The sequence below is a fragment of the Ictalurus punctatus genome, chromosome 9 (genome assembly GCF_001660625.3).
Source record: "Ictalurus punctatus breed USDA103 chromosome 9, Coco_2.0, whole genome shotgun sequence".
In the NCBI taxonomy this organism is placed as follows: Eukaryota; Metazoa; Chordata; class Actinopteri; order Siluriformes; family Ictaluridae; genus Ictalurus; species Ictalurus punctatus.
In genome coordinates this window covers 5,292,385-5,304,731 of record NC_030424.2, presented here as the reverse complement: position 1 = coordinate 5,304,731, position 12,347 = coordinate 5,292,385, and the positions used below count along the sequence as shown (strand labels likewise).

Below are 12,347 nucleotides of genomic sequence, written 5' to 3'. Positions count from 1 at the left end.
AGATAATGAGAAATCAAATCAGGAAATCAAGACTAATTAAAATAAGTGATCCCTTGTCCCATACTACTATTTTTAAAAACTTATAGGAAAGCTACTTTAAAAATGCTACCAAAAGTTTCTAAACATTAACTTATAAGAAATAGCACTGTTGCTAATACTGGCAAATGCTACTTTAACCATCTGACGGGAACTATATAATGTTACATACAACCTTCATTGACTGAGTTGTTGTGATAGCGAACACTCACATAAACATATTAGTAGTCCTACATAGTAAATCCTTCTATGTATAAGGCCACAGTGAAAATCGCTGCAGGGGTGGATGGGCAGTTTAGACACTTTGGAACAACCATGCTCTACCTTTAGGCAGTTTGTGAAGGAGCTCTGCATTTCAACCTCTGGTACAAATACAATGTATCAGACAAAAATATGCCAGAAGAGAAGTCTGGATAAAAAGTCAATATGTATGTTTAACTTGGTTAACATAAGCATATAGTTAGCATCAGTTATGTATATTTATTTGGATGTATTTTCATTTTTTTGAGCAAAAGATATTAAACAACAGTGTAAATGTTTGTCCTGTGGAACCATTTCACAGTTTCTACAAGGAAAATTAGACAAGCAATTTGTAAAAGGGCTATATTGAAAATGTACCATATGTTTTTCACTGTTTACTGTGTTTTTATTCACCTTCGGAAAGAAACAGAAATCTGGCTTAAAAAATACAGATGTGTAAAATTAATTGTTGATAGCTAATTACTGTATGAAATTTGTAGGAAGTTTTTCACCTTCTCTGAGACTCCAAGCCATATTTACTGTCATATTAATATTTCAATAGATAAAAACATGGTTTGACAACAATTTACTACTACTTTTTTTTTTTTTTTTTTTAAATAATTTTGTTGACTTTTAAATCAGGTACGTCTAAACATGCATTGTAACAATTTGTGCACATAACAGGTAAAGACTGAGCATTAAAGAAAAGTGAGTTCCTAATCTGTATTTATTTACTAAACAAACACACAAAAATTTTTTTTGAACCATGCATCAAGCAAACAACTGACATCTCTGAGGTAGAACAGAACTGGGAAAAGTTAGCAGGTGAGCAAAACTATGTTCAGCATAAACAGGTGATTACGTTTTCCAACACGTTGACTAAAGACTTGTGGTGATGTCAAATCCAACAACAAAAATAACTAAGTTGATGTACCATACACAACGTTGCCAGTTTATTAGGTACATCTACCTGGCCATTTTATCTACTTGGATTGTCATGCATGAAAATAAAAAAAAATTCTGAAATCTTTAGAAGTACATACAGTATGCCTGCCATGCTGATGCACCTTGTAGGTATACAACCACTGACTATAACACAGTAGTTGATAAGCACAATTGCCCTTATTACCAACAGTTTCCTTATTCATCAAATTCACGTCTGATTTGAGTGTATAAAATTGACACGTTAATGCCTGAAAAATGTTTGATTTGCTAACAAACAATATCGATCTAGTCAATTATAGCATGTATAGGAAATTCAATAGTAGCTGCAAAAGCAATAACGGTAAATTAAAAGCCATATTAAAATATATGTATTTCAGGATTTGTGTCAGCATTTTGCACATAATTTGTAAGTATTAATCACAATGCTCCATTGTGGATCTTACCCAGTTTGTTAGTCCTTTTTAGTGAGTAATAGCCATACAATAGGTACCTTGTAGCTCCTTGTGGACCCCTGACCATCACACCCACATGTGCTTTTTGAACAGCCCATTCCAGATTTAGTTCCTCATTTGCTGTTATAATAACCTCCACTCTTCTGGGAATGCTTTTCACTACATTTTCGTGCGTGACTGTGGGGATTTGTGCTCATTTAGCCACAGGAGCATTAGTGAGGTCAGGGACTAATGTAGAGTAAGGAGGCCTGGGGTGCAGTAGGTGTTCCAGTTCATTCCAAAGGTGTTTAGTGCGGATGAGGTCAGGGTTCTCTGCAGGCCACTTGAGTTCCTCGACCATAACCTTGGTGAGCAGGGGAATTATCATGCTGGAACATGTTTGGGCCTCTTAGTTCCAGTGATGGGAATTTGTAAGGCTACAGCATACAAAGACATCCTATATAATTGTTTGCTTCCAACTTTGTTGCATCAGTTTGTAAAACGCCCATATATGGATGTGATGATCAGGCATCCACCATCCTTTGGCCATATAGTGCATATGTGGGCTATTCAAAGATATGCCTATTATCACAGGTTTGCACCAAATGCATTTTTTTATTTGACTCAATTATTATTATTTTTATTTGTATGGAATAAAGAGTTTATTTGTTCAGATGTAAACTTGGCCTATCTATATATGTAAATGTAGCTAAAATATAGGTAAGCCTTAGGTTGGAAAATGGTTGCATTCTCTATCTGAATTTGACCTCGGAAAAAATAGCCAATGAGTATAACTACAAGATAGGTATACCTAATAAACTGGCAAAAGAATTTCTGATGCCAAAGGGAGCCTTGTAAATGGTGCACTTATATAGCGCTTTTATCCAAAGTGCTTTACACTGTGTCTCATTCACCCATTCACACACACGGTAGCTGAGCTGCCATGCAAGGAGCAACTTGGGGTTCCTTGTCTTGCCCATGTACAGTTCGGCATGTGGAGTCATGTGGGCCGGGAGTCGAACCGCCAACCCTACGATTAGTGGAAAACCCGCTCTACCACCTGAGCTACAGCCGCCTTTGTACTTTAGCAGGACTACAGTATCCATTTTACAAACCAAATCCACACTGGGCTTATTGGGTCATGCTAAATTTTGGACTTTTTCCAAACAAGGTAAGTCTTTAAACTGAGTGCTGCACATATTTATATGACTAGGAACTATTCATTAGTAGTAGGGTCAAGCAGATAAAATTTCATGCTGTCTACTACTATTCGTTCATAGTAGATCAATCTAAGTACAGCAGTTTGTAAATGTAAATAATAATAAACAAATAATAAATAAATAATGATGAATATCTGTAATAAATGCAAAGACAAAGCAAAAGGCCTTGCACCTAATTATTTTTTGGGAAACTGGGGGAAAAAAAGCTTTTTCTCATTATTTTACACTACACAGAGATACAGTGAATGCAGTTGTATAAACTGCACGTTGTAAACAGTCTAGTGGTCTGAAATAAGTTTTTATTAGGATTAATACGGATTTCGTAGACTTCTGTTCATTTTAAGGAACAGCACATGAAAATTGACATACGTAAAACATGTACTAGATGCATACTTTGAAAATACCTTTATTTACAAAGGCATTATAAGAATGCTCCATGCAAATATTTCAAGACATGCTTTTAAAGCAGAGGCCTTTAACCTACATTTAGGTCACCTAACCCACACATTCTTGTTGCGCTACAGTTTCAGATGTAGTGCAGTTAGGCAGGGTTACTCTAACTTTTATAACTAAATGATTGCTTGGCATAGATGTGCAAGTATGTGTGTGTGTGTGTGTGTGTGTGTGTGTGTGTGTGTGTGTGTGTATATATATATATATATATATATATATATATATATATATATATATATATATATAATATGACTTTTTAAAAAGCATATATGACATTTTTATTAGGGCCAGTTAGTAGCAAAAAAAATGTTTGTAATTAATTAAAGGGAAATTGTTTAAGCAGGTAAAATAATGTATATGTAAAACCTAGTCTCTATTCAAAAATATTAGTATTATACAGTATGATGACTTTGGAATGAGGTATTTCATATGTTAATGCTCTAAATAACACTACCCCTTTGTCTTTACAACAGTTTTAAAGCCAACCACTTACCACACCCTAAAGCTAGTTTTTTTTTCAGAATGCAGCCAGGTGAGTCAGTGGTGAGGGTTCAATTATAGATTGAAAAAATGACTCAATTAAGCAGTGTTCCATACAGTTGAGCTTTGGTCAGACTGTCCTTTCTACTGAGTCCTGTGCTTGTGAATCTTTGGTGCTGTGGGGAAGTCTTCCTCTGTGGCCCTGGACTTTTAAGCTGGTAGTGCCGCATATTGGAGGCATCCAGTGAAGTTTGGTGTAATGACTCAGCTGAACTGTTGAGGCGTACATCCACATATTCTTTGTTCACATTTCCCACAGTGCTTTCATTGTCTTTTGAGATTCCAGAAAGGAAGAGACTGCTCTTAGACTCCTGGATGCTGTTATTTGACTGGTACGGTGGTCCTTTTTCAGTCTTACACAAGCCCAGACTGTGCTTGGGGCTTGGTGCCAAGCTGGAGCCAGGCGAGGTGGAGAAGCAGGAATCTGGCATACCTGTGCGGAAGGTGTTGTCTCCTTCCTGGACACTGCTGTATAGGGGTCCTAGTTTGATCTTGGAAGGGCCAATTGCAAACCGCTGTTCAGAGGAGCTATAAGGGGAAACACGGCCAGGGTCGCGATATGAAAAGCTGTCGATGTTCTCCACACTCAGATGCCTCCAGCGGCCCATTAACTCCTCCTCAGGAATATGGATGCTGTTGCAGCTCTCTGTTGGCACTCCTGAGGAGCCCATGTTGTGGGAGGAAGTGAGCTGTGGTGAATGGTATGGCTCGCTGTAGCAGGACGCTGTTCGCATGTAGACTGGGGAGTTACCCTTTTGTGGGCTGGGGGCCACATGTTGGAAGCTGTGCGACTTGGGAAACCTGGGACTGTCTTTGTCATAAGAGGATGTACTCTTACACTCGTAATCACAATCCCGCCAGTCCAAGTATAGAGCTAGGTGAGAGGAGGAAAGGGTGCTGCTGGGAGCAAGCCCCTTTTCATCTGAAGCCGCACTAAAGCTAGAGTAAGAGCTAGAAGCTGGTGTCGCAAATTCATGGAGAGCCACATCATTGTGGGAGTACTGAGAGTGGAAGTCGTAATCCTCCGGGTTGCTGTCTGTAGAGTTCCGGGTTTGGAGAATGCTGGTGTTCCTGCCATGGAGGTCCACACTCTTCCGACGCCCCTGCCAGCGATCCTGTCGCCTCTCATCCATGGGACAATATAGTGCTGTGTCACTGCAGTATAGATCAGAAGATTTGTATACAGCATGGTGTTGGAGAGTATCAACACTGTTCATTTCGTCATTTGCCAGAAAGTCTGGGTCTTGAGGCTGTGGGCTAGGTGACCGTGTGACCGGGCAGCTACTACCTGGCTCAGTCTTCTCCAGTACTTTAGCACCAGAATAAGGTGAGTGGCCCTTGTCCCTCCCATGCCCATGATTCTCCATATGAGGACTTGCCTTCTCTTGAAAGTCAGTGAGCAGCTAAGAGAGGTGCATGGAAGGTTAGGGAGGGGAAAAAATAGAATAATTTTTATTTGTAATAATTATGGATACGCATGCTGGATGTCAAAACAGTTTCTGGTATGATATTCTACTAATTGACAATTTGTGTGCCGTTCTTTAATTTATGCATAAATTGTAGTTTGCGCATTTCCCTAATTCCACTTGTACATTGCCACAATTTCCCACTCTGTTTTCAAAATCTGTTCATCTCCTTCTGTGAATTTGTTCCTTGCTGTCAGCATTTCAACATTCTGAAAATAGAGCAAAATGTTGTTGAAATGCTAAAAGTTCTAAAGTTTTCCTTTCAGAAATTCATTATGTTTTGCTTTCTCTGATACATCACTGCATCTACATTTCTGTTTCATCAAACCTAGTACCAAATCAATATCAAAAGCAGTTTCTTACATTTAAATTACAACAGCATGCATGCTCGCAGATTAAATATAACTGTTGAAGAAGAAATAGATATCATGTCATTACTTTTTGATAACAAAAATGTACTTATTAGGAAAAAATACCACAATTTGCTTGTAGTCAGGGCTATTATTAAAACAATTTTCCTCTTAGGATGGAATTGCAGGTAAACCTAAAGCTCAAGCATATGCTCACTGATCTCACTGACTATTATAATTGTTCTCTTATAATTGCTGACCTAGAGTGCCCTGAAAAAAAATCCACTTCTATGCATGATGCAAGTCAGTTCAGGCGAATGTCATATACCATTATTGTGAAAGGCTTTGTTGTGTCTTGTATGGCAGGCATGGGGAAAAATAGAGCAAGAAGTAGAATTACCTTGGACTGCTTCTGTGCTCTGTAATGGGATTTTCCACACTGCAGGAGCTGAGCTGCACTGTTGCGGTCCTTCTTGTACAGGTCCTGTGGGAAAGCAGCACGTCAGTATGGTGTCCTAGCAACGGTACTTTCGTGGAATATTAAATATAAGCTTAATTCTGAATTCTGGGTTTATGAAATATGCAGTTCTGACTAGTCACTGAGCAGTGTCATGTTTTACACCTATTTACAATAGCTGTTACCTAATTTTTTTTACTCTGTTGACTAAAATAATCCCAGGCTTATATATTCCATGTGTGTGTGTGTGTGTGTGTGTGTGTGTGTGTGTGTGTGTGTGTGTATGTGTGTGTGTGTGTGTGTGTATATATATATATATATATATATATATATATATATATATATATATATATATATATATATATATGTATGTATATAAAAGCCTGGGATTGTTTTAGTCAACAGAGTAAAAAAAAATTATGTAACACAAGATACAACATACATATTAGCTTCACATGAAGGGTGACAAATCATTCAGCACATGAAAGGTAGGAATCAAGGAAAGGTTATGTAACTTTGTTTGAAAGGTGCTGCGGAAAAGAATAATGAGACTGAATAATTTAAAACAAAAAATCACACCAAAAAGAATTTCTGAAATGATTTTACATGTCTGTATCTGTCATATCAAGCAGTTTGTGCTTCAGTTTATTTAATCTAGTATTAATATCCACACCAGCTTTTTAAACATGCTACCAATCCTGCAATGATGGCTGCTTTATATTATTGTATATAATCATACTGTTTTGCTTTATAAGCTTGTTATTATTATTTGAAACTTGAGTTTCTATGGTGTACATCACCTATATTGTAGGTCAAAGAGGTGAGTACTGTAATGAGCAACATTTTGTAGGTAACTGGCAGGAGTGATAGATAACGCACATGACTCCAAGGTTCACAAGAGAACTACATGTGTACGAGACATTAAGACAAAAGGGAATGATGGCCTCATGACAATGGTGTTTATATGAAATTCTATGTTGTAGTGTCACTTTGTGTTGTTCACATATGCACAAGAAGGTATCCAGGTGATTTATCATGGCCCCTGATAGTTAGAATGGGTAAGCTATACTGTATATAGATACAGTACTCATATTTTTTGTTTTGTAAATAATAAAAACCAAATACGGCAGATTCCAGTTAATTGTGCAAGATTTATTAAAATAGCTTAAGAGTTATTCAAATAATACATTCAAGTGTAACAATGTATAAAAACAGAAACAGTGCAGAGCTGTGTGTCTGGACTGGAGGACAGGACTAAAACCACAAGACAGGGTTAGAGGTTAGACAAGAAACCACTGTGTCTCCATGTTATCTGCATATGAGAGAGAGAGAGAGAGAGAGAGAGAGAGAGAGAGAGAGAGAGAGAGAGAGAGAGAGAGAGAGAGAGAGAGAGAGAGAGAGAGAGAGAGAGAGAGAGAGAGAGAGAGAGAGAGAGAGAGAGAGAGAGAGAGAGAGAGAGAGAGAGAGAGAGAGAGAGAGAGAGAGGAATTGGTGAATAAAAAGTTGTTAAACATGATAGACGAAATGTTTTTTTCCTTTTCCCCCCAGCTATGTTGTTTTGTTCTTAAACTCACAGTCTTCTTTTGTGACTTGCTTCCATTGTTCAGTGTATTTCTTTCAGCTGCTTTCAGGTCTTTTATATCACTTTAAAGAAATTACATTTATCTGTGCACATACTAAGTGAAGCACTTTAAGAAAATGGCATATAAAAGTTAGGCATTTGTCTGAATTTGCACTAACAACATGCTTTTTAACAAGAAAGACTCACATTATCACAAAAAAAAAAAATCATAATAATATCGCAGATGTTTGCATATGAAATCTCACCATGGACAGTAAACGCACCTCTGCCTCCTTTCTTGATTCTTATTCACTCATCATGTTCTGTCACACAGTGTTGAAGACCAACCGTGGCTGCATATTGTTTGTCTGAATTCTGAAATGATAAGCGAATGGCTGTTAAAATATCTCCGCTTTTAATATAGTTAGATTGTGATGTTAACATCTTAAATTATTGACTTCATCTTTAATTAATAATCTTAAATCATATTATCTAGACCATTACATATTTTCATTTAGGTCTTCTTCACTGACTTATTTTCTGAGGATGAATCTCTCTCTCTCTCTTTCTCTCTCTCTCTCTCGCTCTCTCTTTGTCTTTGGCTGCCATATATTTAATCAGTTTCTTTCCCTTCTTCATAACAGTCTGTGTTATTCCTTTAATTTACCACTGGTAACACACATATTGTTACAGCTATCTAATTGTAATATAGCTAGATAGCTAGATAACTTCTAGCTATGAGACTAGGTAGATATGCTACATGCAAGCCATAACACAACTGTTAACTGAACCTTAAGTTTAATATACTTAGTCTATGGGATACAGAAAATATTAGGCAAAATGTTATCTTACCAGATATTTCCAGTTTTTTGTTTTGTTTTGTTTTTTTCTGGATAGAGGGAGACTGGAGATCCTCTTTCACTGTCACTTCACCCTGTGAATGAAGTTTTTTCAAAGATTCTCTGTACCCAACTTAACTTGAAATACTTAACAAATGTGACAGCCATCTCAGCAATTCTAAAGCATATAATTCCCTTATGTAAAATATGCAATGTGTACTGTAAAGTCAGGCTGTTGAAACTTTTTTTTAAACTCTCAAATTTCCATTTTCCTTCAATATACCTTAGTAAACGTTCTTCTTTCTTCTGAATTCTGAGGTACAGTGGCTTAGTGGTTAGCACGTTTGCCTTGCACCTCCAGGTTTCATTCGGGTTCTCAGGTTTCCATCCTCAGACCGAAGATATGCGTTGTAGGATGATTTCCATTTCCAAATTGTGTGTATGTGTGTGTGATAGTGCCCTGCAATGGGTTAGCACCCCGTCCAGAGTGTCCCGTGCCCTGAGTCTCCCTAAGTCTCCCTGAGTGGTACAGAAAATGGATGGATGGATGTTCACTGCTCCTGTAATGTAACGCCATTGCATCTCCATTGTAGTGCATTCACAGAGCAGAACATATAATCTCATTCAATGTCATCTTTTTTTTTTTTTAAATGTAAAAATCTGAAGTAGTAAACAGATACTTTGAAACCATTGGGTTTCAGAACTAACATACATTTTTCTTTTGTACTGTTCCATTCCTGCTCTGAAGTTAAACTGTAAATCACTGTATCACATAGAGTAGACCAGTATTCTTTACACAATGAAATATTATCATCCTCTCAGCTGAACCCATTCCTAAGTCTTCTTAAGTCACTTACGTCTTATTCCCACTGGGCCCCTGCAATCTGCACTCAACATGTCCACCATCTGACCTCAATCTTTCCTATGGTGCCCTCCAGACAATTATCACTATCTCATACAGTCTACCTTCTGTCAATCCCCTTGGTATTTATTTAGAATGATAGTGAGCCGCATTTCTTTTCAAAGGGTGGCTTAGAACACAGATTGATCTAGACATATGGTAATAAAATGAAGTGTGACCATGAATTAATGAGTTTAAAATAAAAAGACTCTTGTCATTCCATGGTTTCATGATTCGTATAAGAATTTGTAGAAACGAACTCAGGAATAGTCAAGGCGAGGAGAAGGGTTTAGTGGGCATAGCTTTTCTTTTGACTTTATTTATATCCAGTTAAATGACCTTTGTTCTTTAAATTACCAAGTTGTCTGTTTGGGTTGCACCCTTATGGTGCAATTAGGCAGATTTTGTGAATTTACATTTTCAGTTTTGGCATTTAGCAGATGCCCTTATCCAGAGCAAAGTACTTCTTTGTTGTCTATACCAAAAACACATCCTCATGCAAGTTCACAAGGTCAAGAAGCAAGAATAATATCAGTTGGAAAAACCCTGTTGTGGAGGTTAGTACAGTATGAACAAAACATAAGACAATTATTATTTTTTACTTCTTTAAATTAATAAATTGCTATTTTAAGTGCTTAGTGAATAGGTAGGTCTTTAGTCTTTGTTTTAAGACAGGCAGTGAGCTGTTTAGACAGACATGGGAAGTTCACTCCCTCAAGTGGGTGCCAGGGCAGAGAAGAGCCTTCATGCATGTCTTCCTTGTACCCTGAGAGATTGTGGGTCCAGTTGAGCAGTTTAAGGTAGGCAGGCACGGGTCCAGTTTGTAGGCAAGCATCATTGTTTTAAATCTGATGCAAGCAGCTACAGGAAGTTAGTGGAGGGAGTGTAACAATGGTGTGTTGAGTGAGAACTTAAGTCGTGCAGCTGCGTTCTCAATCAGTTGCAGAGGTCGGATGGTACGCAGGGGCATACCTGATAGGAGTGAGTTGCAGTATTCCAGTATATACATTTTCCAGTATGTATGTATATGCAGTATATATATGTATATATATGTTTCCAGTATATATATATTTGTCAAAATGACAAAGGACTGAAGAAACACATGAGTGGTCTGTGTATAGAAATGGCCAGACCCCACTGATGTTGTAAAAGAGAAACCTACAACTTGGGCAGTGGTAGCTTAAGACATTGGAAGGTCTTGAATTCAAATCCCACCACCGTCAAGCTGCCACTGCTGGGCCCTTGAGCAAGTTCCTTAACCCTCAACTGCTCTGTTGTATATATAAAAAAAATACAAATAAAGTCGCTCTGGAAAAGGGCCGTCTGCCAAATGCCATAAATGTAAATGTACATGAGTGAGTCAATTTTAGCAATGTGTGGCAAGAAGAACAGTTGGTTGTCCAGGACTACCCCAATGTTGGGTACAGTGACAGTTTGTGAAATCTGAGACTTGTCCAGGAAGATTATAAGATATTGACATGGGTAAGCATCTTTGGGGATGTACAGCATCTCCACGGATTCTCAGTCTCTGGGGATGTACAGCATCTCCAGGAATGCTCAGTCTTATTGGGATTTAGTTTTAGCTGATGAGCTGCCATTCATGAGGAGATGTCTGTCAGACATTCTGAGATCCATGCTCAAACATGAAAGTCTGAGGGCATAAAAGAGAGGATGAGATGAGTGTCATATGAAAACCCATGTGAGGATATCACCTCACCAAGAGAACGGCTATAGAGCGAAAACAGAAGGGGACCCAGCACCGAGCCTTGTAGGACACCACTGGAGAGTGTGCATAGAACAGATGTGGATCCCATCTATGTCACCTGATATGACCTCCAGGTAAGAAGCAAACCTTTACCAGGTGTCCAGAGTTAAAAAGGTGAGCCATTTCTGCATAGTGGTCGAGTGTGTTGTGGAGAAACCAAAGACGTGGATTTTAAACCAATAAATCTGAAAATGTATTTTGAGACCCTGAACAGTACAAAATTGTTCCATGGTGCTTAAAGAAAGATTTCAATGTTTTGTGCTGTTTTGTTAGTATTATTATAGTGCAAAATGCATTTGCATCAGTTTTATTAACCAGAGTTAGTAGTTTAATTCATTATAATAAATGACTTACATTGTCTTTTCTGAGCTTTTCAATAGTGATTTTGGCCTCCATTAAATGGTTATTGAGTACGATGATCTCTCGGCTGAGTGTCCTTTTCTCCTCTTCATATTGCTGTGTCTAAATGAAGGAGAAAATAAGTAATGATAGCGATGTAAAATCACTGAAAAGCACAATCTCTACTTTAGATCAATTCAGTATTGCTATTTTTGCTAGACAACATTGTACCTGCAGCTCAATTTTTGTGTGTGTGTATGTGTGTGAGTGTGTGTGAGTGTGTGTGTGTGTGTGTGTGGGGGGGGGGGGGGGGGGTGTTTGTGTCTTCATCCATAACAATCTATTAAAATTCCACACTCCCAGTTTCTAAATGCTGAGAACGACCGTATATATTAAACTACAATCAACAATGTTAAAATGTTATAACAATGTTATAATATATGTGTTTATATAATCATGATAGGATATTTATTACACAAACATAGGGGATCTAAGCAAAAAAAAATTAAAATCTCTTTAATCCCTCTTCCACTGCCTCAGATCAAATTTTTGAGGAAACTGTTATTATTATAGCAGGTCAAATTTGACTGTCCCCATTTCTTATGTTCTGTTCACATTGTTGCAAGTATGGGCATTAGATTTCTTTGGAAAATTATAATTCTTACTTATATGAAATGCTAACACTTCTCTATCATGGTATTCATGGTAGTCAGATCTGCTTCATTACACCTATTTGGCATTTTATATTTAAAATGTTTCAATGGGCATCACTGTTATATAGTACAAAGGCTAGTGAACACTGAT

At 37.6% G+C, this 12,347-nt stretch overlaps 1 protein-coding gene across 1 annotated transcript in view; it reads right to left on the bottom strand.

Annotated features, from left to right (window-relative positions):
- Positions 1-3,594: 3,594 nt before the first annotated feature.
- LOC108269551 (brain-enriched guanylate kinase-associated protein) overlaps positions 3,595-12,347 on the bottom strand; it is a 29,542-nt gene continuing 20,789 nt past the window's right edge. Inside the window, exons 4-6 of the mRNA XM_017475497.3 lie at positions 11,559-11,666; positions 6,082-6,165; positions 3,595-5,268 (exon numbers count right to left, since the gene is read on the bottom strand). Of these exons, the coding sequence (XP_017330986.1) occupies positions 3,901-5,268; positions 6,082-6,165; positions 11,559-11,666 (1,560 nt within the window). The 3' untranslated portion in view covers positions 3,595-3,900. The remainder of the gene's footprint in view (positions 5,269-6,081; positions 6,166-11,558; positions 11,667-12,347) is intronic.